At 37.6% G+C, this 23843-nt stretch overlaps 2 protein-coding genes and 1 long non-coding RNA gene across 3 annotated transcripts; 2 read left to right on the top strand and 1 right to left on the bottom strand.

Moving 5' to 3' along the window:
* The first annotated feature begins 35 nt into the window (after positions 1–35).
* Positions 36–10061, top strand: LOC131780858 (ataxin-7-like protein 3). Its single transcript, XM_059097449.2, has 17 exons — positions 36–354; positions 1147–1274; positions 2337–2350; positions 3524–3692; positions 4371–4462; positions 4606–4628; positions 5294–5333; positions 5469–5536; positions 5640–5679; positions 6162–6187; positions 6543–6586; positions 7050–7111; positions 7583–7613; positions 7859–7887; positions 8399–8453; positions 8582–8637; positions 8711–10061. The coding sequence occupies exons 1-17, from the start codon at positions 292–294 to the stop codon at positions 8779–8781; spliced, it is 1011 nt and encodes a 336-aa protein (XP_058953432.1). The 5' UTR covers positions 36–291; the 3' UTR covers positions 8782–10061.
* A 148-nt stretch (positions 10062–10209) lies between these two features.
* Positions 10210–11533, bottom strand: LOC131780860 (uncharacterized). The gene is made up of 3 exons (XR_010718916.1): positions 11396–11533; positions 10757–10861; positions 10210–10239 (listed from the first exon to the last, which is right to left on the bottom strand). It is a non-coding gene; the product is annotated as an uncharacterized lncRNA (long non-coding RNA).
* Positions 11534–13891: 2358 nt separating this feature from the next.
* On the top strand, positions 13892–23796 carry LOC131780872 (WD repeat-containing protein 37). Its single transcript, XM_059097471.2, has 15 exons — positions 13892–14205; positions 16579–16704; positions 17365–17423; positions 17647–17788; positions 18477–18548; positions 18973–19017; positions 19403–19458; positions 20016–20073; positions 20389–20463; positions 20568–20684; positions 21413–21554; positions 21790–21859; positions 22486–22550; positions 22759–22873; positions 23352–23796. The coding sequence occupies exons 1-15, from the start codon at positions 13983–13985 to the stop codon at positions 23478–23480; spliced, it is 1494 nt and encodes a 497-aa protein (XP_058953454.2). The 5' UTR covers positions 13892–13982; the 3' UTR covers positions 23481–23796.
* Positions 23797–23843: the final 47 nt, after the last annotated feature.

The raw sequence follows: 23843 nt of genomic DNA, 5'->3' as shown, positions 1-23843 counted from the left end.
GAATTTCCACGACTGCTGCTGTATTGACATGTAACCTGGCCAAGGTTTCGTTAACGCTGTTTTGGGATGAAAATTGCAAATTGGATTCAGCCATGTGATAGCCGTTGAACTTGATACACTCGCAAAATGTAGCATCGTCCAGGGACGTTTTGCTAACTTAGGCTCCTGGCTGAGGAAAATTTCTCAAGAAAAATATTTAACCTAGGAAACTTTGCACTAACTTTGCCCTGCGGAAATGGCGTGCCTCGGCGCTCTGATTTTATAGACACCTTCAGATCTAGACTTGAAGTTATGAGCGGGCTACTGGAAACTGGAAGTTCACCATCGGAAGTGGAAAGCTTAGACCTGGATGAAGTGAGTTTTTTAAAATGTCGTTCCACAGATTAATATTACCCTAAAATACATCTCACGTTTAATTCGACCAATAGCTATACATGTATCTAAAACTTCACCAACAATATCAATATTACTCAAAATTACCCGCTCTTACTCCTGTTAACTAAAGCTCAACCACTATTATCAAGCTTGTCTTGTTTGAAAAAACTCCTTGATTACAATATTATGCAAGTGTTATCAGATATTTTTTTCCATTTAATCAAGACGTGGTGAGACTGCAAAATCAATTAGCTTTTGACAGTTTGATTATCTGTCTGGGCCCATTTGATTAAATGGTAGACAAGGATAAATCACTTTCTGACAGAGAAGTGATAGAAAAACATGCTATGCTATCCGTGGGTAGGGTTATCCAATCTTGGAACAAGTCTGGGGCTTGGTATAAACAATAAATCATTCCATATTTTTGTAAGGGGGTTTATGTGGTTACTGGTTCCAAAGCCAGAAATCAAGACCTCAGAGCACTATTACTGCTCCATCCTTTTGATGTATTAAAACTCCCTCTTTCTCTTTGGGTTTCAAATTATCAAACCTTCTTATGTCGTGTATAATGCAAGAGTTTCATGAAAATCCAGTTGCTGGTGGTCTACTACTGACTATTTAGCCTGTAAGCAGGCTCACTTGTTTGGGTTTTGCCTTAGGGTACTGGCACCTACCTCACCACTGGAAAAAAGTTATTGAAACCCATGTAATAAAATGCCTGGTGAGTTGGATGTTTTAAATGAACTTTTTTTCTCCTTTTATTTTTCATAGGATTCCAGCTTGGAGTCTGGTATTGTGAATGAGCTGATTGATGAGGCCATTGTCGGTGTTTGTTTAGACATTCATCGTTCCGTTAAACAAGGAGTGTACAGTGTCCTTGAGCAATCAGATGAAAAAATGTTAGTGTCATCTACTTTTACCCCTTACATATTTTGTTGTATACTGCTCACTTGTAATTTTAAGACAGTTAGAAGTTGAGGAGAGGTGCAAGGGCAGGATAGTCAGTGACTTTGGGTTAAGATGTTGGAGTGGTAGACCTTGCTGGGTCATTGTGTTGTGTTGTTGGGCAAAATGCTGTACTCTCAGAGTGCCTCTCTCCAACCAGGACTATGAATGGGTGGCAGCAAATTTTCAGGGAAGCCTGATAAAATGCTGGGGGATAACCTTGCAATGGACTAGCATCCCATCCAGGGGAGAGTAGTAATACTCCTAGTAACTTTATCCAACATGGAATCTGGGATAAGCTGTGGCTGTGTGGGCCAATAGGCTTGAGTACAGACTTCACCTTTACTTCAAGGTGTAATGTAATTAAAATCGTAACAATTGGTTTCTGAAACAGAAAAGCAACAACAAGGAAATTAACTCCCAAGATGATATGCTTAATAACTAGATTTTGGCTGAAAAAGATGATTGAAGACCATACTTCCTTGAATAAGCACCTGGGTGCTTGTTTAAAATTTTTGCAAAAGGGTTGTGGAGGGGGGGGGGGGGGGGCAAGGGCACTTATATGAGAAAAATATGGTATTCTGATAAAGGGAGTGGGACCAAGTGCGTGAGGGGTACCACTAAAAATTACTTCCAACAGTTTGTTATTCACTGGTGAACAGAAAAGTAGACAGGGGTAAAGGGGCAGGTTGTCATAGGAAACAATTCTTCTTGCGTAAATTCTGAGAGGAATGAGAGGTTTCAAAAGGAAGCATTGTTTATGCAACTGTATCTGTTAGGTTGTGTGGTTAAAATACAGTGATTTGCTTATGAAATAGCTTTATATCTGGGATCTAAGAATGATTTGTGAGGATTTCAAGAAATGAAGAACAGTATGTGTATTCAATTAATGTATGATTAAATTTACTGTTACAGCTCTAAAAGAATTCTGTTAGCTCAAGTTCCTTATTCGATAACTTGCTGAATGCTAAATGTTTTCATATTTACTTTGCTTTTCATGTTCTTTCTGTGATCAGTATGAAACAGTTTGGTAAGTATTCTAACTTGGAAACTGCTTCTTGTTCAAGTTTTTTGTGGCTTTTTTTAGTCCTCAATGTCATGTTACAATAAAACACAAAGTGTAATTATTCTTATCTATACAGAAGTAGCCTACTGGAAAACAATTTAACAGAGCACTTCTCATTTATTACTTTTCTCAGTAATAATGTTAATAACTGTCTGGTGTTGACCTTATATTATCTTTTTACTTGTCCTTGGTTGACTAAAGTGTGGATAAGGCTATCCACTTGATAAAGGGGTAAGTTTTTAGAGAAATTGTGGTGCTAGATCAGTGGGGAGTATAACAGGGTCATTTAGGATTATCGACTTAGTTGATAAAGAAAACTGGCCACTATAAGGGGTTTTAAAGCTGATGTTTCAAGTGTTAGCTCTTTGCCATCTCTCTGATGAAGGTTTAATGCTTGAAATGTCAGCTTTTAAACTCTTTATGGTGGCATATTTATGTTATCAACTCAGTTGATAATACTAAATTACCCTATCTGCTGGATAAATCTCTGTGATGTAGATAGGGCAGTACATTTTGGTGACACTCATTCCCTGGAAAGTGATTTATCTGTTGGATAGCATTATCTGCCCTTTGAACAAGTCGGCCCGGTTGTTCAAGATGTGATGACTCTTTTCTTCTCTTATATGTGTATTGTTTTGTTTTAACCCTTGAACTCCCAGAAGTGATTAACATGTAACTTCTCCCTATTATATTCATACTTTATCCAGCAAAGAGATAATGAGAATTCTCAAACTTATCAGGTAGATATCTTTGTCTTGATCTTACACCAAATTCTCATAACTAATTTACAGGGAAATGTGTAGCAGCTAGAGGGGAGAAATAACAATCAGATCTTGGGAGTTATAGGGTTAATACATAGAAAAGTATGATTTGACTGAAAGGGTTTCTAACTAAATTATTTGATTCAAGGGTGATAATTTTAGGAGAAATTGTAGGCCAATCAATCTTAAGGTGTCTACTGTACAATTTAATGATGATAGTTTGGAGAATTTTGTTGTGGATCAACTAATAATCCTTTAATTGATATTTTACTTTGTTTTCATCACATCTACCTGATGTTGTAATACTATGGTGACAAGAATTCTTTCTTGGTCACTCATGGGAATTAAGTCCCCTTTTTTTTATTCATTATTGCAGAAGTGGTGGACCGTGATGGTCTGGATGTGTTTGGGCAGGGACCATTAAAGAAACAGGTTGAGTGCATTTGTCCCAGCTGTCAGAGGAACATGGCTGCTAACAGATTTGCCCCTCACCTAGAAAAATGCCTAGGAATGGGTCGTAACAGCAGCCGACTGGCCAGTAGGAGGTTGTATGAATGAATTATTCAATTATCTTATTTAAATTTGTTATTTGAACACTGCATACTGCTCAAATTAGTTCAGTTGGTACAAAATTATTGCTTATTTTAGGTAATGGAAATTTCTGTTGGAACTAATTTTTGGGATTTTCTGTGTAAGTCTGAACAACGAAGGAAAGAAACTGAATTTAGAAAATGGTTATACAATTTTTTAGTGGTCATTTTCAAACTAGCAAAGAAATGTTCTACCACAGATAATTTGGAGAGTGATGGATATTTCCAATGAGTTGGAATGCAAGGTTTTGTAGTGGGATTTTTTTAACCATTTGACAGAGAGAAGAAAATACATGAATTTCTGGTCATTTTTTTGTGGTAGTATTTTCTGCTGGAACTTAAATCTGCTGAGCAAGAACAATTTGCAAAATCTGGAAAAAACATTCTTATATTTGGCTTGTAGACTCTCATTAAAAGAACCTGTAGTATAAGGGTACTGTTTGCAAATTTAGATGGATTCACCTGTGAAAAACAACCAGCATTCTATTCAAGGTTTTGTTTTCAGTGCATGAAATGGGACCATTAGAGGTCAAAGTTTTGACACATATATTAATTTACAGGACTTGTCCATAAAAATGGTCACTGATTAATAAGATTTAAGTTTAAGTTTCCCATCTTGCATCAATTTGCCAGGCTTGCAACCACAGGCAAACTGATTGATGGAGATGATGATGATGACAACTACTTTGATGATGACTGGACTTGGAATTCAGACAGAAAACCAGGTTTGTTGGGATTTGTTTCCACTTCTTTGAGGCATATATTGGTTACCTTTTTTAGTATTCAAGTACAATGAACATGCTGCTTTTCACAAATGTAACGAGTTTTCAAGGGTTAACAAGAAAAAATTTTTTTTTTCACTTTGCAGGAAAGAAGAATAAGAGAGACAGGGTAAGCTTTCAAATGGTAATGACTTTTTAAGCAGTTCAGTAAATGGAATTTATTATTTTTATTATATATTATATTATTATTTAGCAAATTCAAATTCAAGGTATGTTTTTCATAACACATGAAAAGCTAATGAGGAGTGGAAGGGTTTTTCCATTTTTAATCATAACTTAATCCTTTAACTCCCAAGATCTGATTGTTAATTCTCCTCTCTAGCTGTTACACATTTCCTTGTAAATAAGTCAGGAGAATTTGGTGGTAGATCAAGACTACTCACTTGTACCTGATAAGTTTGAGTATTCTCATTACATATTGGCTGGATAATGTGTGGATGTTATAGGGAGAGGTTACATGTTAATCACTTATGAGAGTTAAATGTAGGAAAGGAAGGGGTGGCCTCTTTTAACCCTTCAACTCCCAGGAGTGATCAACATGTTACTTCTCCCTTCAATATTCATACATTATCCAGCAAACAGGTAAAGAGAAGACTCAAACTAATCAGGTGGAAGATGTTATCTTGATTTAACGTGAAATTCTCATGACTTATTTACAAGGAAATGTGTAACATTTAGAAGGGAGAATTAACAATTAGATCTTGGGAATTAAGGGTTAAATGGTTACTACCCAAGTCTCACTTTATTGCTATCAAAATTGTTCTGTCTTTCAAGGGAAATTCACCCAGGAGAGCAAAAGCCCCAAGGAAGAATGGTATGTGAAATAATTACTAATTTTAATTTCAGTTTGTGGCTCTGTTGCGCATTTAAAAAAAATTCAAGTTAGAGTCTTGCTCATTGCCTTGTATCACTTCAGTTGAGTTTTTTCTTTATTCTTTTTGGTCTTAAGGTGAAGCTGGTACACCACGTCCAGGCACGCCTAGTTCTGTTCACAGTGGCGAATTACCAGCAACGAGGGTAAAATTCAGCTTATTTATGTTGCAATACTGTGTGAGTAAAGCAGGAAATAATTTTTTGAAAGTTTAATACTGTATGTTGATTCAGTTTTTGTATTTTGTAGACTGGACTCACTGTGGCTGCCTTTGAACCCCTTGGAAATGGTGTGTACGGTAATTAGGGATAGATTATAGGCTCTAGATTTCAGTTGCATGTTCACTGATGAGGGATACGCTATGATAAACTATCACACATTGAAATCTCATGATTTAAGGGGGGTTATCCTCTGTTTACCCCTCTCCCCCTTGGTAATTTTGCAAGACTCCCCCTGACAGTTCATCAGTGCCAATTCTCCACTCAGGAATGTACCCCTGGGTGGAAGATTGCACTGAGAGAAAGAAGAGTTTTTCCAATCAGCACAACACAATCATCCAGCCAGTGCTTGTATGTGTGCCTATGGGTCCAGTGGTCAGAATGTTAGCCATTACACACTTCGTTATTTTTCTCCCATAACTGCAAAAGAAGCTGACCAAATTTTGGTGGTGATTGCTACATTTTGAATGAGCTTACAATGTCTTTCCCAATAATTTGGAAAAGTTGTGTTTGTCTTTATGATAACATAAACTGTTTCGATTATATTTTTCAGAGGAGAAGAAGAGCCTTCTTTCCCAGGTGTGTACATTTACCTTAGGAAATTAAAGTTATTTCACACACTACCTGTGCCTTACCTTTCTCTAAACATCAATAAGTTATATTTGATATAATTATTTTCAAAACATTACCTTACAATACAGAGCAAAGCTAAACAAAATCACCAACTTTAGTATAGTACATACAATGTGTTTTCTGTGATACATTACTTACAATAAGGATTTATTTTTCAAACAGCTTTCAATCCAAGTACAATACTGCTTGCATGGTAATACTTACAGGTCTAACATGACAATACTAAAAACTTCCTTTAGAAGAATTTATTCATGTATAATCCTCCTCTTGCTCATTCTTTGTTTCGTTATTTGTTTTGCAGACGTGTGGTGTAATATCAGAACATACAGCACGCATGTGCACAAGGTAAATTTATTTTTTATGAGATTGTATTACAAATGAAAGACTTTAAACAAAGTGCTATGTTTGGTCTATAGTAGTTTTTGAACTTGCCGAAGAGAGAGTGTTTGTTTGGCATCAGAGAGGAGAGAAGTACCAAAATTTCAATAACATGAACTATTGTTTATACAGATGTCCGGAGAGAACATTCCATGTGCTTCTACACTATTCTCTTCTTTTTTCATTTCCTGGCAAAAAGTTACAAGAAGCTGTAGTTGATTTTTGGCATGTGTCTAATTTGTATGGAGAGACGAACATCCATCTTAAATTAATTCTTATTGTTAGTTTCTGCCTTGTTTTGGAGGAATAATATTCCCCAAAAACTTATAATTGCAGTCTTTTTTATGCAAAGAATCTCGAACCTTCTTTTACACTCGTTAATCCTATTTATTGATCTATAATATTTATCTTTGTTGCAATGTTCTCTTAGATCTCATCGATGTCCGCAGCATTCAGATGAACAGAGACAGAATGTCCGTCTACGACTTTTAGGTACTAAATACGTGTGCAATGATATGCTGTTTTTCTCAACACTTGCCTCACTTCTGAAATCAAGAAATGCTGTTATGAGAAATGACGTCTCTACAGATGTGGTGAAATTGTATTTTAACAGAGGAAAAATAATTGATCACCGAGCTAAGTGCATAGCCCCACTAAGCCTGCGAGTTGGTCAGCGTTATAAGCATTTCGGCACGAGTCCTTGAGCAACGTGAGCCGGCGAGAGGTCATTAGTGCCAGACCTCAGGCAAACCTCTCCTCGACTTGCCTTAAATCTTCCCGCGAGAGGGGAAACACGTGTCCTGCGTGTCGCCAAGTTTTGCTCTATTAAACTGTTATATGGTGATCTCTATTTCGTATATGTTTTTTGACACCTTTTTTAATTGAAATGAAACTTTCAAAAGTTGGAAAAGAAATATCTCGTAGCATGATGGTTACCAGACGTTTGATTTTGTTTTCGTGCAGGTTATGCAGAATTTGAACCCATTGTAGGAAGGTGAGGATACAGTGGGTATAACGACACATCCCTATGTAATTATAGCTCTCTAAATTTGATAACTTGAAGAAATTTAAACTGGCACTCGCTGCCTCAAACTCCTCCTAGAGTTGTATGGTCTTTTGGCATAGTTTTACTTTTGTATGTCGATGTAATTTTTGTCACTTTGAAATTCTATTACGAAACTAATTTAGTACCTATTTGTCCCTTCTTTCTTTTGTATTTACATATCTCTATTTGTCCAGGAGTTCGCTGGAAGCTGATGATGTGATTGGTAAGTATTTATCTTCACATATCGAAAAAGTTTGTTTTACAAGACCGTCTTAATATTTTTTGCGCTCAGTCATCCTTCTACTTCTTGTTTGTAGGTTCGAATTTAGTCCTAAACAACCACTTATAATTGTCAGGTGACGTGCTTTCAGGCTGTCAGAACCTAGTTCTCTTGCAGAAGTTATAAAACAACCACACTAGCCTATAAGTTACAGTGTTTTAAAGCTGAAAACTGTTTAAGCCGTTTGACAGCAGTAGTTTCTTTTATTTTCTGTGCAATTTGGCGCGCGGCTGGAAAACATGTCAGGGTCCTTTGCCAAATTTGTACCACGTGCGAAAAAATTTTTCCAATAGTCAGGTTACTCTTTGGAACCTCCAAACGCGGTCTGTGACATAAGTTCGTATGCCTTTTGAGGGAGGGGGTGGGGGGCAAAATGAAGTTGAACTAAAGTTTGGTGAAATAGCCCCTTATAACTTGCGTCATAAACATAACTTATTTCTTTTTGTACTAACAGATGTTGACAGCTATGAGGATGGTGATGGACAAGCCTTGAGAGATACTTTGAACAGGTTTAACTCTTTGAATTTCCACCGATTAAGTCGAGGTGGTCTGATACAAATTTACAACATACATTTCTGGAGCTTGTACTGATAAAAGTTTTGTGTACGCTGAACAAATTCTCTATTTTCATTTAAAGGTTATCATGGGAGGAAGAATCGAATGTTTCGACAGGCGACGACAACTCACCCGCTGGTAAGACTTTTTACAATTTCGTCCCGTTTGAGTAATAATCGTATTCAAAAAATTCCCTCTGTTTGTTTCTTAGCATTTGGAAGCGTACCTCTTTCGAAAAAGAAGAGAAAGAAAAAAGCAAAACACAAAAGACGTCCCAGATGAACTCACGAAACTCGAGGCCGTTAATCAGTTCAAGACAAGTGTCACGGTTACACCAGCGAGCGCTAGGTGCTGTTTTTTGGATTAGTACGCGCATTTAATTTGTTGCAGTGATTCTGAATTCTGACTGATGAGCCATTGGCAAAGCAAGCTTGGAGGCACCTGTTAGTTTTGGTCGGCCTTTCAACCGTTGGATTTGAATAAGACTTGCGTTTGGTTGCAACGTCTTTTCACGTTTTCTTGTGGCCTTTTACGTAAGTGAGTAAAAAGGTACTAGCAGCACCTACAGTGGTTTGTGGAACATGGTTCTCAATCGGTTTTCGATGTAACTGGCTTTTTTATTGACAGACGTGGGCTCTTTCCTGAATGTGAATTCTCACCAACTATTTTGGGAAACTCAAAACCGGAAGTAATAAGTTGCGTCACTTTGAGCGCGATAAGGGACTTTCTTTTATCGAGAAAACCTGGAAATAACTTTCCAAGAGTTGGAAAAGATGAGCTTATCCCATTAAGGAACAAGGATTTTAATGCATGGCGAAGATTAGCACGGATTTAAAATGACAAACCCTAGAGATTGGACAAACAGTATGGCGCTTTAGTATAGCGCTTTTCGGTGGAGTGTCGTTCGCAAGACCAAACCCCAAATTAAAATAATCTCAACAGCCAATCACAACAAAGTAGAATATCACAAGGAGCCAATTAGAGCTTGCGCTCAAACGCACACGAGCAAAACTGCTTGTAGCGCGGGAAAACGCTAATGACCGAGTCACGGTTGGTATCAGTTTTCTATCTGATTGGTTTAAGAGGGCGGCGCGAGGTTTAGAACGCTTTTCGATTGAGTGTCGTCAAACTAAAACCAAAGCAACCACAACGGCCAATTAGAGGAAAAGATAATACCTTTAAGAGTTAGTGAAAACTGAAAGTAAAAACTGCCTGAAACGCTGGCGACCAAGTCGTGATTGGTCTTAGTTTTGCACTGCAAAACCGAAGCAAACGCAGATTACACAAGACACTTCATTTAAAATGGCGCGTTTGCCCGGTACGACTGCACATAAACAGTGAGTGCAGGATTATTTTTGTCAAGGAGATAACAGTGCTCTCAATACAGACGCGGTCAACTTCAACTTGATTCTAACATTAACTGCTGTACTAGAAAAAGCATTGGTACGTAAAGCCTTGTAATGTCGCAATTGTGGCTGAGTAAGTTATTGACGAATTGCCTCTGTGAGTGCAAGTTTGATAAGCAGCTTGAAAATAAAATTAGCATTAGAATTTGGAAACTAGCTTTTAGTCTTTAGAAACTACGTGTATATTGGTTTTTCTTTTAGAACGATCAGTCAGTAAATTTAGTTGTTATTTCTTGGACTGGGAGGAATTTGTCTTGACTGTTGTCTTCTTCTTCATTTCTTTCTTGGTTGATTTTTCCCGAGTATTTCCAACCTTTTCTCCTTGGCATTTGGGCTGAAATCAGAAGAAATGTAGCTTCTGAGAAGAATTTCTTATAAGAACATGGAGACTCTAGAAATACTCCTCCCCCCTTCCTCAGAGAGACACAAGCACTTTTTGAAGCAGGGGGGGGGACCTTAAAATTCAGTTTTCCTTACACCCTCTCCGACACGTTTCACTGACCGCACGCATCGTTGCCCTAATTTATAGTACTGAGTGAGTGATACTCGTCTCGCGTCTGCATTGTTTGCCTTTAGATTAAGGCAAACGTTTTTCTAAATTAGAAGATTATCCCTGAGAAAACATTTGGTAAATCGGCTCGAAAGAGGTAACCGATAATGATATCTGAGGAATGCTTTGGCTTTTACAAATTTGAGTGAACTACCCGTCTCTGTTGTGAAACTGTCTCGTAATCGAAATAAGCGGTCGTACATGATTATTTTTCTCCAAGTTTAATATAAGCGTGGAACAAGAAGCTTCTAAACTTTTTTGTTCATTTCGTATACATTTCTTACAAGTTAATTAAACATACCTGGAAACAAACTCTGCAAACTGACGTAGCGGTCATAACACCATGAAAATCTCCCCTTCCACACGCCTTACAATAATTCGTTCCGCAAAACTTGCATTTAAATATCTTGGATAAAACGAGAAAATTCTCTCGTCAATAGCAAACAATGAGCGGTTTGCAAGGCTTGTGGCTAAGGTAAACCCGGCCCGCGTGTTACGCGCGCGCTACATTTTTACTTCCCTATGAGTGGGAATAGGAGCTGATTGGAGAAGGATAACTTCTGTTTACGGCCCCCCAACTCGTTCTTGCGCTCAGCTCTTATTTTCGTTTTAATTCCCGAGGCTTCTTGACGATCTCAGCATATCTGCAACATGTTTACCTTTTGTAACTTACGTAAACGAATGTTATTCATTACAAATTAAATCAATCTTGCTCTGGAGTTTTCTAAACTCTCAAAACTTCTAAACGTTCCGAAGTAAACAGGCAGAGCCGAGTAATAACTTCGCATTGCTACAAATGCATTAACCCACCATATCATTTTCACGGCAACCCCAGCGACACATGGTAAGCGTGCGAAGCAATATTGATCCAACCTTAGAATTTCCTGTATAAGAAGGTTCACTTATCTCTTTCAAATGTTAATCAAAAATGTAAACATACCACAGTAAAGTTACGCAACTTAGCACACCAATACAGCATGTAAAGTCCCAGTCAGATCAATTTCGCGCGACAAGGAAAAAACAGCATTGAGATTGTCTTTTTTCTCTTGTTTGGCTGCAAATAATTTGAAAGTATTTTACTTCATTCGCGGTTTGTTTACACTTGTCGATTGTGATGCAAATATCCATTTGTCGCTTTTTTTAGCTCTCTCTCCAGATTTTTTTTCTTACGGCATGGCCTCCCGTAATCATCGTGACAGTTCATTTGTCGTAGGTGTGAGAGATCTTGACAAGTCCTTCGAGACAAATCTAATTCCCCAAGGTCCTCCCAGTAACTCTCCCAAATGAGTGGTGGAGGTCGAATCTCTCGAGCTGAAATGAGGATTTGAGGATTTGAGGATTCGGACCGGATTTCGCGGTCTGCGGTCGTTCATGAGCTACACCATGTACTATAAATAAGCAATTATTGGATGAGGTTGATCAGGATATCATGAATCATCAATGCCGAGGGCTGAGTTATCTGCCGAAGCCTTCGGCTTTTCATAGTAAATCTAATGTATAATAACGTATGTTGGCTCAACACTTAGCACATAAAAGAAAATAACGTACCATACCATAATCTTTTGATTTCAGGAGCTCTTAAAATCGATTTCACATGGGGGTCAAACGTCTTAACAGTCCTAAGAAGAGAGATAATTTGCAATGATGCAATGCGTGAAGGACATTTAAGTTCAAAGTGCTATCACTGATTTCATGACTATTTTCACAAGGGGTTTCCGTGTAAATGGAAGCCATTGCCGTCCTGACACTAACTCATATGCAGGGTTACCTTCTCCCCCCCCCCCCCCCCCAACCAGTACCCATATTTACATCCGCAATAGGTGAGACACTATGAAGCTTACAGTATCTTGCCGAAGAACAAGATGCAATGCTCCAACGCTAGGGACTAAAACTGGACTGCTTAATGTTGAATCCAGTGCACAACCATTCAGCCACCATACCTCCTCCTCTGATCCTTGTGATTGGAATGGAGTGGACAGGTTCAATTGGGAAGGGTGGAACACTTAAAACAATGCGTAACCAATAGCAACCAAGAGAAACTTAAGGCGACTTTAGGCGACTTAAGGCGACTTAAGGCGACTCAAGGCGACTTAAGGTCTCAGAGTAGGCCTGATTTCAGAGGTTATTGTCAGTTGTATTTGAATGGTTTAGCCTGGGTGACCGTCGGTCAATATAGGTGGAGGACAAACTGACAAACTGGCCGTTGAGACTAAACAAGTGATGCTACGATTGCGCTTAAACTTGTTCCCGTGTACAAGGGTCGGTACGAAAAACTGGCTTTGCAAATAAAACAATGATTTCATACAACGTGGTAAATGTCGGAGGGGCGTGGTCGTCAACGCTCACCTTAGATAGAAGAAATGATTTAATTAAATCATGATAGAGAGAGGCTCAATTAAATTTATATTTTCACCTTCATAGCCGTCGTTCCTCTTGGCTTTTAAACGTAGAAACTGTTTGGATTGCTCTTCCTTCATTACGAAAGATTGTTGAACTTTACTATCGCTAGAAACTGTGTCAGTGATGGTTAAAACCGAAGATTCATTCTGATCACGACGGAAAGCCAAGCCGGACCTGCAGTGTGCTTGAAGCTTTCCACGAGTAAGAGGGAGGCCTGAGAGTAAAAATTATGACAGAAGCACAGTCAAAAGCATCTTGGATGATTCAGGCATTATTCCAGGTCGGATATAAATGTTGTGACCGCTTCGGAGGAATAAACGTGACCTGAATGCTAACGGCGAGGATACTGACCAGTAGTGATCGGTTAAGTGATAATTTATATATGGTGATACGTTTTTGTAGCTGGAGAATCTGAGAACACTTTCTAAAAACTTAATTACCATCTGACGCTTCATTTTACTTTAAAAAGACATATCAACTCTAAAGAATAGAGTTTTCTCAAATGATCATGTTACGTTTGATGTTTTTCAAGGAAACTCTAGAGAATAGAGCTCTCTCAAATTATGTGTTTCAGTTGATGCTTTTATCATGGCAAACGAATGATGTCTGAGTGAAATACAACGATTTACAGTTGAGTGAGGCGCGACGGAGGTTTGGTAAACACGTTTTCAAAATCGTGTTGTTGTCACGGATAATTGGTTCCGTTTCCAGCGGCAACGTGTCCTTTTACTTCTTATAGCCATCTTTAACGGTTGGCGATGCACGGTTCTTAAGCTTTGGTTACCATTGGAAAACGAATTGGGTAGTTCAATAAACCTCAGGAATGATCAAAGGTCACTCTTCTAATCAAGCAATATGGAGGCAAACTGATGACTCTCTTCCAAGATTGTGCTTAGCGCAGCGGCACGTGGGTCGTGTCGTGTAACTCGCGCGTGTCCTCGCTGAGCGCGAGTGCGTGAAACCGGCGCGCACGATCCAGGAGTACCTTGTTGTTTATAATGCATGCTGCACTTAATCAGCGGTCTACTTCTTCAAGTCGTCGGCAAACATTGGAAATTTTCCAGGTTTATGTGTCCAGTGCGCGGGACTACAACTATTTTACACCATTTCCAACCTGCTGCCGAGTCATGAGCAAGCAGCAAGCAGGTAGCATTAAAATAAAGCCTAAACGACTTTCGATACGGCGTACAGTGCGCTCGCCAAACCGAATGGGCTCCGAAAGATTACGCCATGACGCGTTTGACCAAGATCGAGAGACCTCTCTTCCGCCAGAAGTTCGTTCAAGATTATGGACACTCTTTGCTCAGATTGAAAGAGAATTTGAGTGCCTACACGCTGAAAACATTGCCTGTAAGTGAATCATGTCTTCTTCTGATGCATGCACTCTGTAGTTTACATAAACTTAGCACTTTAACTCTCGACCTATTGTTATTCATTAGCGCGCTAATCCGAAAACCTCTTCTTCTCATTCTGCGTCCGTCTCTGGGAGGGAATTTTAATGAAAACTTCCTCTTGTTTGACCCACCAGTGAACCAAGTTCTCCTCTATTGAGTTAAATGTTCTTGCTGTTTTGTTAAGATTGTGAACTTTCACTTTTTAAAATTTTGTTATTCAATGGAAAATTAAGATGCGAAATACATTCGTTTCATCTTGCTAAGATAATTAAAAATATTGTTCTGTTTCACAGTGTAGCATGCTATATTTTATTCTCCCATGTGAAACTGAAACGCGAGGAGTATCCAATTTTTATTTAAGCGCAGATACAACGGATTCATCTTCTTTAAGAATCCTATTCCTTTGCTTTTGTGATTAACATGTCATTTTTTAACTTACCTAATGTAAATTACTGTTACTGTTTTCGGTTGATAAGTTTAATACTCATACTCTTAAAAGTGTTTGAATTGAGTAATTTCAAGCTGTTAAATATTTCTCTGCTATTCTTTTAATGGAAATTGAATTTAAGAAATGGCAAATGCAGATTCCTTGTCACATTTTGCACTTTTTGTATTCAGTGGACTTAGAGAAGGTAAAGGGAAAAAGCTCTGTAAATATTATGTGAATTAATTATTAATCAATATTTGGTAACCTAACAGGTAACCAAATTTCAATATTTTAAGTCAAGTGCAAAATAGCTGATATAAAATATACTGTTCCATGGAACAAACTTCTCAAATTCTTTAATTTTCCTCAAACTAGTGCACCTAAGTCTTCTATTTAAAATTGTTGATTCAAAAATACACATGTACAGATGAGGTTGTTATTCATGAATTTTGTTAAGTGCCTAGGTGAACATAACCACATACAAACATGTAATTTGAATCGATGTTGGCAGTATCATAATGAAATACAGCTTTAGCTAATAGTATTGTAATTTTAGAGGATTCGACCATTTTTAATGTAGCTACCAGTAGTTATTTTGACTTTGAATGAAGATTAGAAATCAATATGATTCTGTATTTGGTGCAGGAAACCTTGAAAGGACAAATGCAAATCATTTGTGTGTTTAACTGCTTGGTCACTGTCCTGTAATGTCCAGAAATGCATGCAGTAGTGAAAATGGCAAAATTTTGTAAAAATCTTCTAATTGGCCAAGCTGATTTCATTCTGATGAATTTGACTAAAATTGGTCAAAATCATCAATTTTCTGCCAAGCTGATTTTGCTTCGACAAAATTTAACTAAAATTTGCCAAAATTGTAAAATCTATAAACATTCACTCACTTTGACAAATCTGCCATTTTTGTTACTGCATGCATTTTTGGACATAAGTGATGGCCTCCCATTATGATCAAATTGATACAGGCTGGCTAAAGTCTTGTAAAATGAGTTTGAATTGAAACAGGGGTCTATTTGTCGCGTTGCTTACAACAATAACACAGATACAATTCTGTGCTGATAGTGAGAGAGCACATTTATCATATTTGATATTGTTTGAACCCACCTGCTTACTTTTGAAATTGATTTACCTTGCATCTTGATTTACCTCCTCCTTTTAAAATGAAAATCTATTATAAGTGAAAATGATCCATGGTTGTTACTAAACACAGACTGCCAGCAAACTTTTGGTTGCAATTGCTTGGCAAAGTACAGCAGGCTCTTCTGAGGATACGGTATGCACTTACAACATTTGTTTTAGATCAAATGTTATCTCGGAGTGGCATCAAATGAAATTTCAGCCTGCAGCCTAATTTCTCAGATACAACCCTTATGATCCAGTAAATATTTTTGTTCAGATTTAAAACATTGAAAGAAGACTTTTGGAAATGCATTACAGAAAAAGTAGAGGTCACATTATCACAAGGAATCATCTTAACATTAATATTTCAACTTTAAGTGCAACAGGGTCTGCAAACATCTCTGGAGCAGATAAGAGCAAGTAATTTATCACATACACAAAACCAGGTGTTCCTTTGTAGACATCTATGGAGTATTTGGGTAAAATAGAAAAATACATATGTAATATGTGCTTTTATAGACCAGCTGTCTTGACTAACCCTAAAGGCCATATGCTGCTTGTGCTATATATTTATTTAATATCAAATAAACATAATTGCACTTGAATTAAAGATGAAGTTATGCATTTGTATTGTTTTGAGTTACTTCTTGAAGCAGCTTCCAGGAACTGATGGAAAAGTTCTTTTCTAAAATTTATATAAAGCATAGCTTTTGCGTGTTTTTTTTTTTGTGGTATTCATCTTGTTTGTTTGTGGTTTTACCATTACAGTGCAAGAGAGAGTTGAAGCTTTGAATGAGAAGTTGGATCTTGTGCTCAATGGAGGAGAGAAGATACTGGATGGAGAAGCCTCAACTGATGGTGGCCCAGCTAAACCTGGATATGGAAAAAAACCATGTATGTCTCCATTAGAACTGAAATTTTTAATAGATCATTATATCACAGTAACCTTTTACACCTCAATTTCAGTATGTTCTTTCTCCATACTGTTCTGTATACATTTCCTATGCTATTGACAAGGAGAATTTGTTTAACTACTAAGACTAATTTCTCTTGTTTTTTTCATTCTCATAATCTCAACCCTTTCTCTCCCATGAGTGACAAAGACAGAATTTCTCCCCACTTTATTAATACATCATCAAGCAGACATGTGAAGAGAATAAAGTAAAAAATAAATTAGGGGATTATTATTTGTTGATCCAATACCAAATTCGTAAAGTACATGTGTAGCATCACAAGAATAGGCTATGTCCAAATTACTTTTGGCCTCTATTTTAAATCAAGGCCTTGTGCTCAACCATTGGTATGGAAATGAGTTTAATCTGCACCTGAATGAAAACTTATAATGATACTAGGACTAGCTTTGGAAAAGATACCAAAGGCAATTTGGAAATGGGCTAGCATATGGCAGACAGTGAGGAGAATTTCTTGGGAATGAAAGAGTTCATATGTGACCAGTAGTGATATTGCTGGATGAAATTAGATGTTAGTTACTCAGAGGGATTTAAGGGTTATCAGGGCTCCAAACTCATCAAATGCCTATTATTTGAATTACAGCTGCAAGTCAGTTGATGTCGCAGAAGCTGAAAACTACCTATAAAGCTTCCACCAGTAAGGTACATGTAACATTCAAACAGACATTTCCACATGGTAGTTATCTTTTTTAAAACAATCATAATTATTTTAGCAAGCAAATACTGCATAATTTGTTTGGCTAAATGCCAAAAAAGGAGAGGTCTTTTTTTTTTTTTTTTTACAGTAAGTATATTGTTGTTGTTTTTTTTTTGTTTCTTTGTTCCTCTGTTCCTCTGTTTGATCCACAAATGCTTGATACTGCAGATTGTCTCGAGTTTCAAGACTCCAAATCAAGGGCCTAGCATTGAATGCCATAGGACACGGAGCTATGCTGGACATAGAGACGGAGTGTGGGAAGTGTCGTGTGCTAGACACTCATCCACCATGATAGGAACAGCATCAGCTGGTTAGTGAACCTGTTAACCCTTCAACTCTCATGCCCTGTACCTGAATGTATACTTGTGTGTGTTTATCTCAATGCCTTGTGCTCAATATCTCTAACTTTGTAGCATCTCTTAGTACAGACTCATGTAAGTGTGTGACTGCTAAAATTATTTTACCCAGCATATCCTAGATCTAGGCTGTGTCCCTTGGCATTGACAGAGGTCATTGCTGTCATCTAGAACCTGGCTGCAGATTATTAACCTTCTAACTCCCAAGATTGGATTGTCAATGCTCCCCATTGACCAGTTTGAATACTCTCACTACCTTTTTGCTGAATAACATATAGATACTATAAGGAAAAGTTATATGTTGGTCACTTCTGGGAGTTAAAGGTTTAGGAATTTACACAGAATATCTTGAGCACTCTGTAACTTGAAACATCTTTGCAAGTTGTCAGTGGGCTCAATCAATCGATCAATAGGCTTTATTTTAAGAGGAGAACATGTGACAGTAGTGAAACTGATTACCTTGTGGCTCCCTATAAAAGATAATTTGACTCCAAACCTCTGCACTCTCTCTGCACTCAATTATTACAGTTACATAACAACATATTAAATAATGTGGTGATTCTATATAGAGATGGAGAAGGAGTCTTGCATTGCATTGCATTTGTATCTTGGTGTAGTAACCTCCAACATGTTTGATTACAGATCGTTCAGCCAGACTATGGGATGCAGAAACAGGGCAGTGTCTACTCAAATACTTGGGCCATAATGGATCAGGTACACACATGCATAGAGTTAAATTGATTTTGCATACTAAGTACATTGCCATGCAAACTAGGGATGTTAATTTTCATAGAACTGAATGGAACTGCAGACTTTGAATTCATTCTTTTATTTATTTGTAATTGTTACTGTAAGGGGATTTAAGTTTGGTTGAAGGTCTCTTATTTGACTTAAACCCTTAAGTCCAAGAAGTGACTAAGATGTAATTTCTCCCTACAATATCCATACTATTACAAGCAGAAAAGTGATGAGAATGAAGAAAAATATCAATTAGGAGATTATTTTTTGATACAAAACCAAATTCTCGGAAGTGACATCACAAGAACTGTATGGCAGATAGTAAGAAGAATTACAAATTAGATCTTGGGAGTGATTTTCAAATCAGTAATGATAGTCTTTCATCTATTTTATTTTGCAGTGAATTCCATAAGATTTCATCCAACTGATGCAATAATTTGTACAGGTAATTTACAAATAAAGATCACAATTTCTTTTTAAAAAATTCAAGCTAATCCTGAATTTTCTACAATCTGTACTCTTAATGGTTGTAAAAAAATTACTGTCAAAAATGGTCAAAACAAGGTTGAAATTGTTTTCATGGACAATGTCCATGATCTGAGTAATTTCCAAAGTGCCTACTAACCAGTGTGGGGTAATTTGATTTCCGTTGTTGCTTATTGTCAATGGTTTTCAGTAACTGGGCAGATATGAATTTTTTTATATTGCAAATAGTTGGGCATACTTCTAATTTTTTGGTCACAGCTGATTGGCTTAGAAAGTTTGTCTTAAGTTCTTACCTATCATGTGCCTTTGATTCAATTTTGTGAGCACTGGTAATTTCTTTTCAGGATCAGGAGATGGTACTTGTCATATATGGAGGGCATTAGATTCAACTCCAGAACAGGTGAGGCAGCTGAGCTAAGTTGTTCAAAGCTGGGTCAAGATACCGTAACCCAGGGTTAGTGTGAAATTCGATTGCAAATCTTAAAGCTTTAAAAAAACATTTGGTATAAATTTTTTGTCTACAATTTGATAATTAGATACTCTAAAAAGAAGAAAGAAAATCATCCTGAAAAGGCTTTTGAAGAAAGGAATAAGGAAACCTAGATTAAAATTTAACTTGGGGCTGGTGCTAAAATTAAAATTTTAACCTTGGATTGGCCTTCATGCAACTGGGTCCTGATTTTAAGGAAATTTTCATCCTTCCCTTGAGGTATTGTTTTGAGAACATTTTAAGAGAATGGGTTGCTAATTAACTGGATGTCATAAAATATGTCACTGGTAAAAGTGTGACACTTTAATTTTCTTCTGAGAAATATTGCCTTGATGGAAACTTCTCTTAGAATAACTGAATTCTGAAAGCTTCTGGTGGCTTTAGTTAAATTTGAACATTGTTAGAGGATTCATTTAATTTTCCTGAGGAGGCTCTTGCTATTTACTCCTTTTTTTTGTTTCTTTCAGCGCTCCCATCCAGGATCAGCAGATGAAGCAGACAACGTAACAGATGAGGAAATTGATGGTATGTGACTGTATAATCAATTATACCTTTAAGCTGCAGACTGGTATGAGATGGAATGATATACATTCATGAATATGTGTAAATGTTTCAAGAGACCCTTGGTTACTTCATCTCAAGTAGCCCTTCATTATACCAATTGACATTTTTACTCCTTAAACTGTGTTTCCCTGTTACTTAGTTATAAGTATTTTTTCAGTTAAAAACTATTTGGCCAGTTTTTCTACTGCAGTAGATCATACTGTTTCTGTCTAAAATTGTATTCTTTTCATCTGTTAAATAGTATTTGATAACCATTGATTGAATTTTCTTTTTTAGGATTTGACAATGTAGATGCAGGAATTGCTGCTTTTGTTTTGAAATCTCCTCTATGTGAATTGAAGGGACATGATGGTACATTGCTTTCCTTACATTTCTTTTTTTTTTTTACTTTTTCCATTTTCCTTTCATTAAATTTTTCCTTTTTTCTCTTACTCCAACTCTATTTTTCCACAAAGGTGCAGTGATTGCTGCTGATTGGTTCACTTCAGGGAAGCAGGTGGTCACTGCTTCGTGGGATCGAAGTGCTAAACTGTGGGATGTGGAGACTGCTGAACAAGTTCATCAGTTGACTGGTAACTATGTGATTGAAGTGTTTTTGTGTTTGAATTGATTTAACTGTATCACTCCAAAGATCTCATTGGTAATTCTCCTTACTGTCTGCCATACAATTCTTATGATGTAAGTTTGGAGAATTTGGTATTGAATCAACTAACAATCCCCTAGTTGATATTTTCCTTTATTCTCATCACTTGTCAACTTGATATTGAATGGATTTTGAAAGGAGAAATTATGTCTTGGTCACTCATGGGAGGTAAAGGGTTAAATAGAATGTTCCACCAAGACTATTACCTGCTATTTGCAGGTTGGGCAACTGTAACTTAACCCTTTAAACATTAAGAGTGACTAGCATCAAATTTCTCCCTTCAATATCATCCCTGAATCACACATTAAGGTCATGAGAATAAAGGAAATGATCACCAAGGAAAGAAGCTTTTGATTGTTATACAAATTCTCCTTGTTAGCATCTCAGGAAATGTATAAAGAACAGTATGGAGAATATGTATACTGATTTTAGTGTGTAAAGAGATAAAAAATAATGTATAGATCACTGTTGTTGATACTGGTTAATAAAGAGAAAGCTAAGCTGGTGTTAAAACTTGGAGGATAATTTCTCTTCAGCTTAAAAACAACTTTACTCTATATTTGTATTAATTTTGGTTGACTAGCCTTAAATCTAATACTTTGAATGCAATCCAAGGAATGAAATATTGACAATATAATTTCACATTTCTTCTGTCAGGTCATGATCAAGAACTAACACATACCTGTACCCACCCCACTCAGCAACTGATTGTCACCTCGTCTACAGACACAACATTCCGTTTGTGGGACTTTCGGACACCTTCCATTCATTCAGTCAATGTGTTCCAGGGACACTCTGAGTAAGACAAAAATCAATTGCTTGGAAATTTTTAAGAAAACCTGACATATTTCAGCTGCGTGGGAAGTGAATGATGTTGTAAGGGTATTGGTGTAAACTGATTCTATGAATTATTAACGGAAGAAGTCTCGTAACTGTTCTGTTATTACTCTGGCAGCTAAGTGAAGGAAAAATGTTCCGTCTATTTAATTTGCCCCATCAAAAATTCATTTGCAAGTGTTGTTGTTTGTTCACAGCACGGTCAGATCAACTGCTTTCACGACAAAGGATATCGTTGTAAGTGGCAGTGACGATAGAACCGTTAAGGTTAGTGTTCCTTTCTGTGTTATTTGTTTGGGGACGGGTATTGTGATTCCAGATACAGGGGATTAAGAATTGTGCAAAAGGGACTGGGAGATACTGAGCGGGGATCTGGGGGAAACTGAAAATAGGGGTATGATCAAGGTATGTTGAAAGGGAATGGGAACTAGGGATATAGGAAACTGAAGCAGGATGGACTAGCGACTAGGGCACGAGGAAAGATGAATTGGGGAACAGGAGATGGGGATTATGGCTCAGGAGATAGGGATGGGAAAACCGAACAGTTGGGGGTTGGGAACTATGATGTAGCGTCATCAGGGTGAAAGGTGTTAAGGTCAGTGTCGAGTGGTACTATTGAAAGGTTGAGGTCTGGATGTTGCCGAATGGGGATCTAGCCCAGGTTGGGGAGGATTGAGGATTCCGCTTTGCAGAGAGGAGGGAGTGTTATTTAATATAGAGCAATGGAATTCGAAATTAAGGGGTCAGAGTGAAAGATAGGCACTGGCTCTGACATGATTGGTAGATTGAATAAAGGAGGTCTACATAAGGCGAGCAGGCAGTTTTAAAGAAATCTGCTCACGCTGTTTTCGCTGCGCCTTCTGGAGACTCAGTCTGGAAACATTTTCTCTTAGGTCTGGGATCTGAAGAACATGCGCTCTCCTTTGACAACAATCAGCACAGATTCGTCCATTAACAGGTAATTGAATCATAGCACATGTAATGGAGACAAAACTGGGGCTAAGGCACTCGATCAGCAGTTTTTCCTTTGTACTCAGGCTCTTTTTTCAAGTGGCTTGTCTCAATCTGAAAAATCCTCAACTTCAAAGTTAAAATAACCTCACAGTACCTTCCAAGAATGCATTCTGTTCCAATTATTTCAATAAATGTTTAAATTGTTTCCACAGACTCTCCGTATCACCAGTAAATAACGTGATTGCCCTTCCTCACGACAATCGGCATATTCGCCTGTTTGACATCAGTGGAGTGCGACTCGCGCGACTGCCTCGTAGGAATGGTCAGGTAAGTGTATGTCTGTATCTTGAACTCTGGTTGGACTCTATGCAACAGTTTGATAGAGCAATTTTCACTTCAATGTCGCTGGTAACTGGGATTGCATTGGTCTTTCGAGTACCGCGCCATTTGATTGGTCTAGAAAACTCGCGCCACCTATTTGACCAATCAAATGCAAATCAAAACAAGTCGCGACTTTTGTACTCAAGCCTTCTTGCTCTTTTGGCAAAGAGCTTGTTTTTACATCAAGTTCTAATTGGCTTCCTGGAAAATTTTCGTTTGTCCTGATTCGCTGTTATGATTTCTTTCGTGATGCTCGTCGTAAGTCTTCCCTTCAGCAGCACCAACTGCATGGTTTTCTTTGAGTTCTGATTGGCTAGATAAGTTGCTATCATAACTGTGATTGGTTAGACTTGGTGTCCTTAGTTTTAGTTCTCCCAAATTTTCCCGGAAACCACTTCACTGAATTATTCTGTTCGAATTTCAGGGTCATCAACGAATGGTTTGCTGTACTTCTTGGGGAGAGGAAACCAGCGCTAAGGCTTGCAATTTGTTTTCATGTGGTTTCGACAGAAGAGTGCTTGGATGGCAAGTCAGAGAAGAGAAGGATAAGTGATTGGGAAGAGGTTGCGGGCGTGAAGCTGTCACGCAATGATTTACGCCATTGCTCGTCACGCAACGTTCTTCAGAAGAAGGAAGAGTCACGTGCAAGTTGGAGGAGTGCTGCATGTTAATTTACATTTTTAAAGAATATTTTACACTTGAGCAAATGTTGCGTAAAGCAAAGAAGAGTGGAGTTTTAAATGTACGGGTCTAATATAATTTATTTATAATGGCACCAACGAAAATGTAAGTTTAAGAGTGTGGTTTTCACTTGGATTTATGAGGCCGAGTTGTTTGTACGACAAATTTGTCTGAAATAAATAAGAATGAAATGATACCACGGTGTGCATATAGTTTATTCCTGTCAAAACAATTT

The sequence above is a fragment of the Pocillopora verrucosa genome, chromosome 10 (assembly GCF_036669915.1).
Source record: "Pocillopora verrucosa isolate sample1 chromosome 10, ASM3666991v2, whole genome shotgun sequence".
NCBI lineage: Eukaryota > Metazoa > Cnidaria > Anthozoa > Scleractinia > Pocilloporidae > Pocillopora > Pocillopora verrucosa.
The sequence above is the reverse complement of the archived record's forward strand: the minus strand, read 5'-3'. Positions and strand labels throughout refer to the sequence as shown.

Coding starts and splice junctions, on each gene's coding strand:
- LOC131780858 (XM_059097449.2), top strand. CDS start 292: ATGAGCGGGCTACTGGAAACTGGAAGTTCACCATCGGAAGTGGAAAGC. Junction 7,888..8,398: donor GGAAGCTGATGATGTGATTG/GTAAGTATTTAT, acceptor TTGTACTAACAG/ATGTTGACAGCTATGAGGAT. Junction 8,454..8,581: donor TTGAGAGATACTTTGAACAG/GTTTAACTCTTT, acceptor TTTCATTTAAAG/GTTATCATGGGAGGAAGAAT.
- LOC131780872 (XM_059097471.2), top strand. CDS start 13,983: ATGAGCAAGCAGCAAGCAGGTAGCATTAAAATAAAGCCTAAACGACTT. Junction 20,685..21,412: donor ACAAGTTCATCAGTTGACTG/GTAACTATGTGA, acceptor TTCTTCTGTCAG/GTCATGATCAAGAACTAACA. Junction 21,555..21,789: donor GTGTTCCAGGGACACTCTGA/GTAAGACAAAAA, acceptor GTTTGTTCACAG/CACGGTCAGATCAACTGCTT.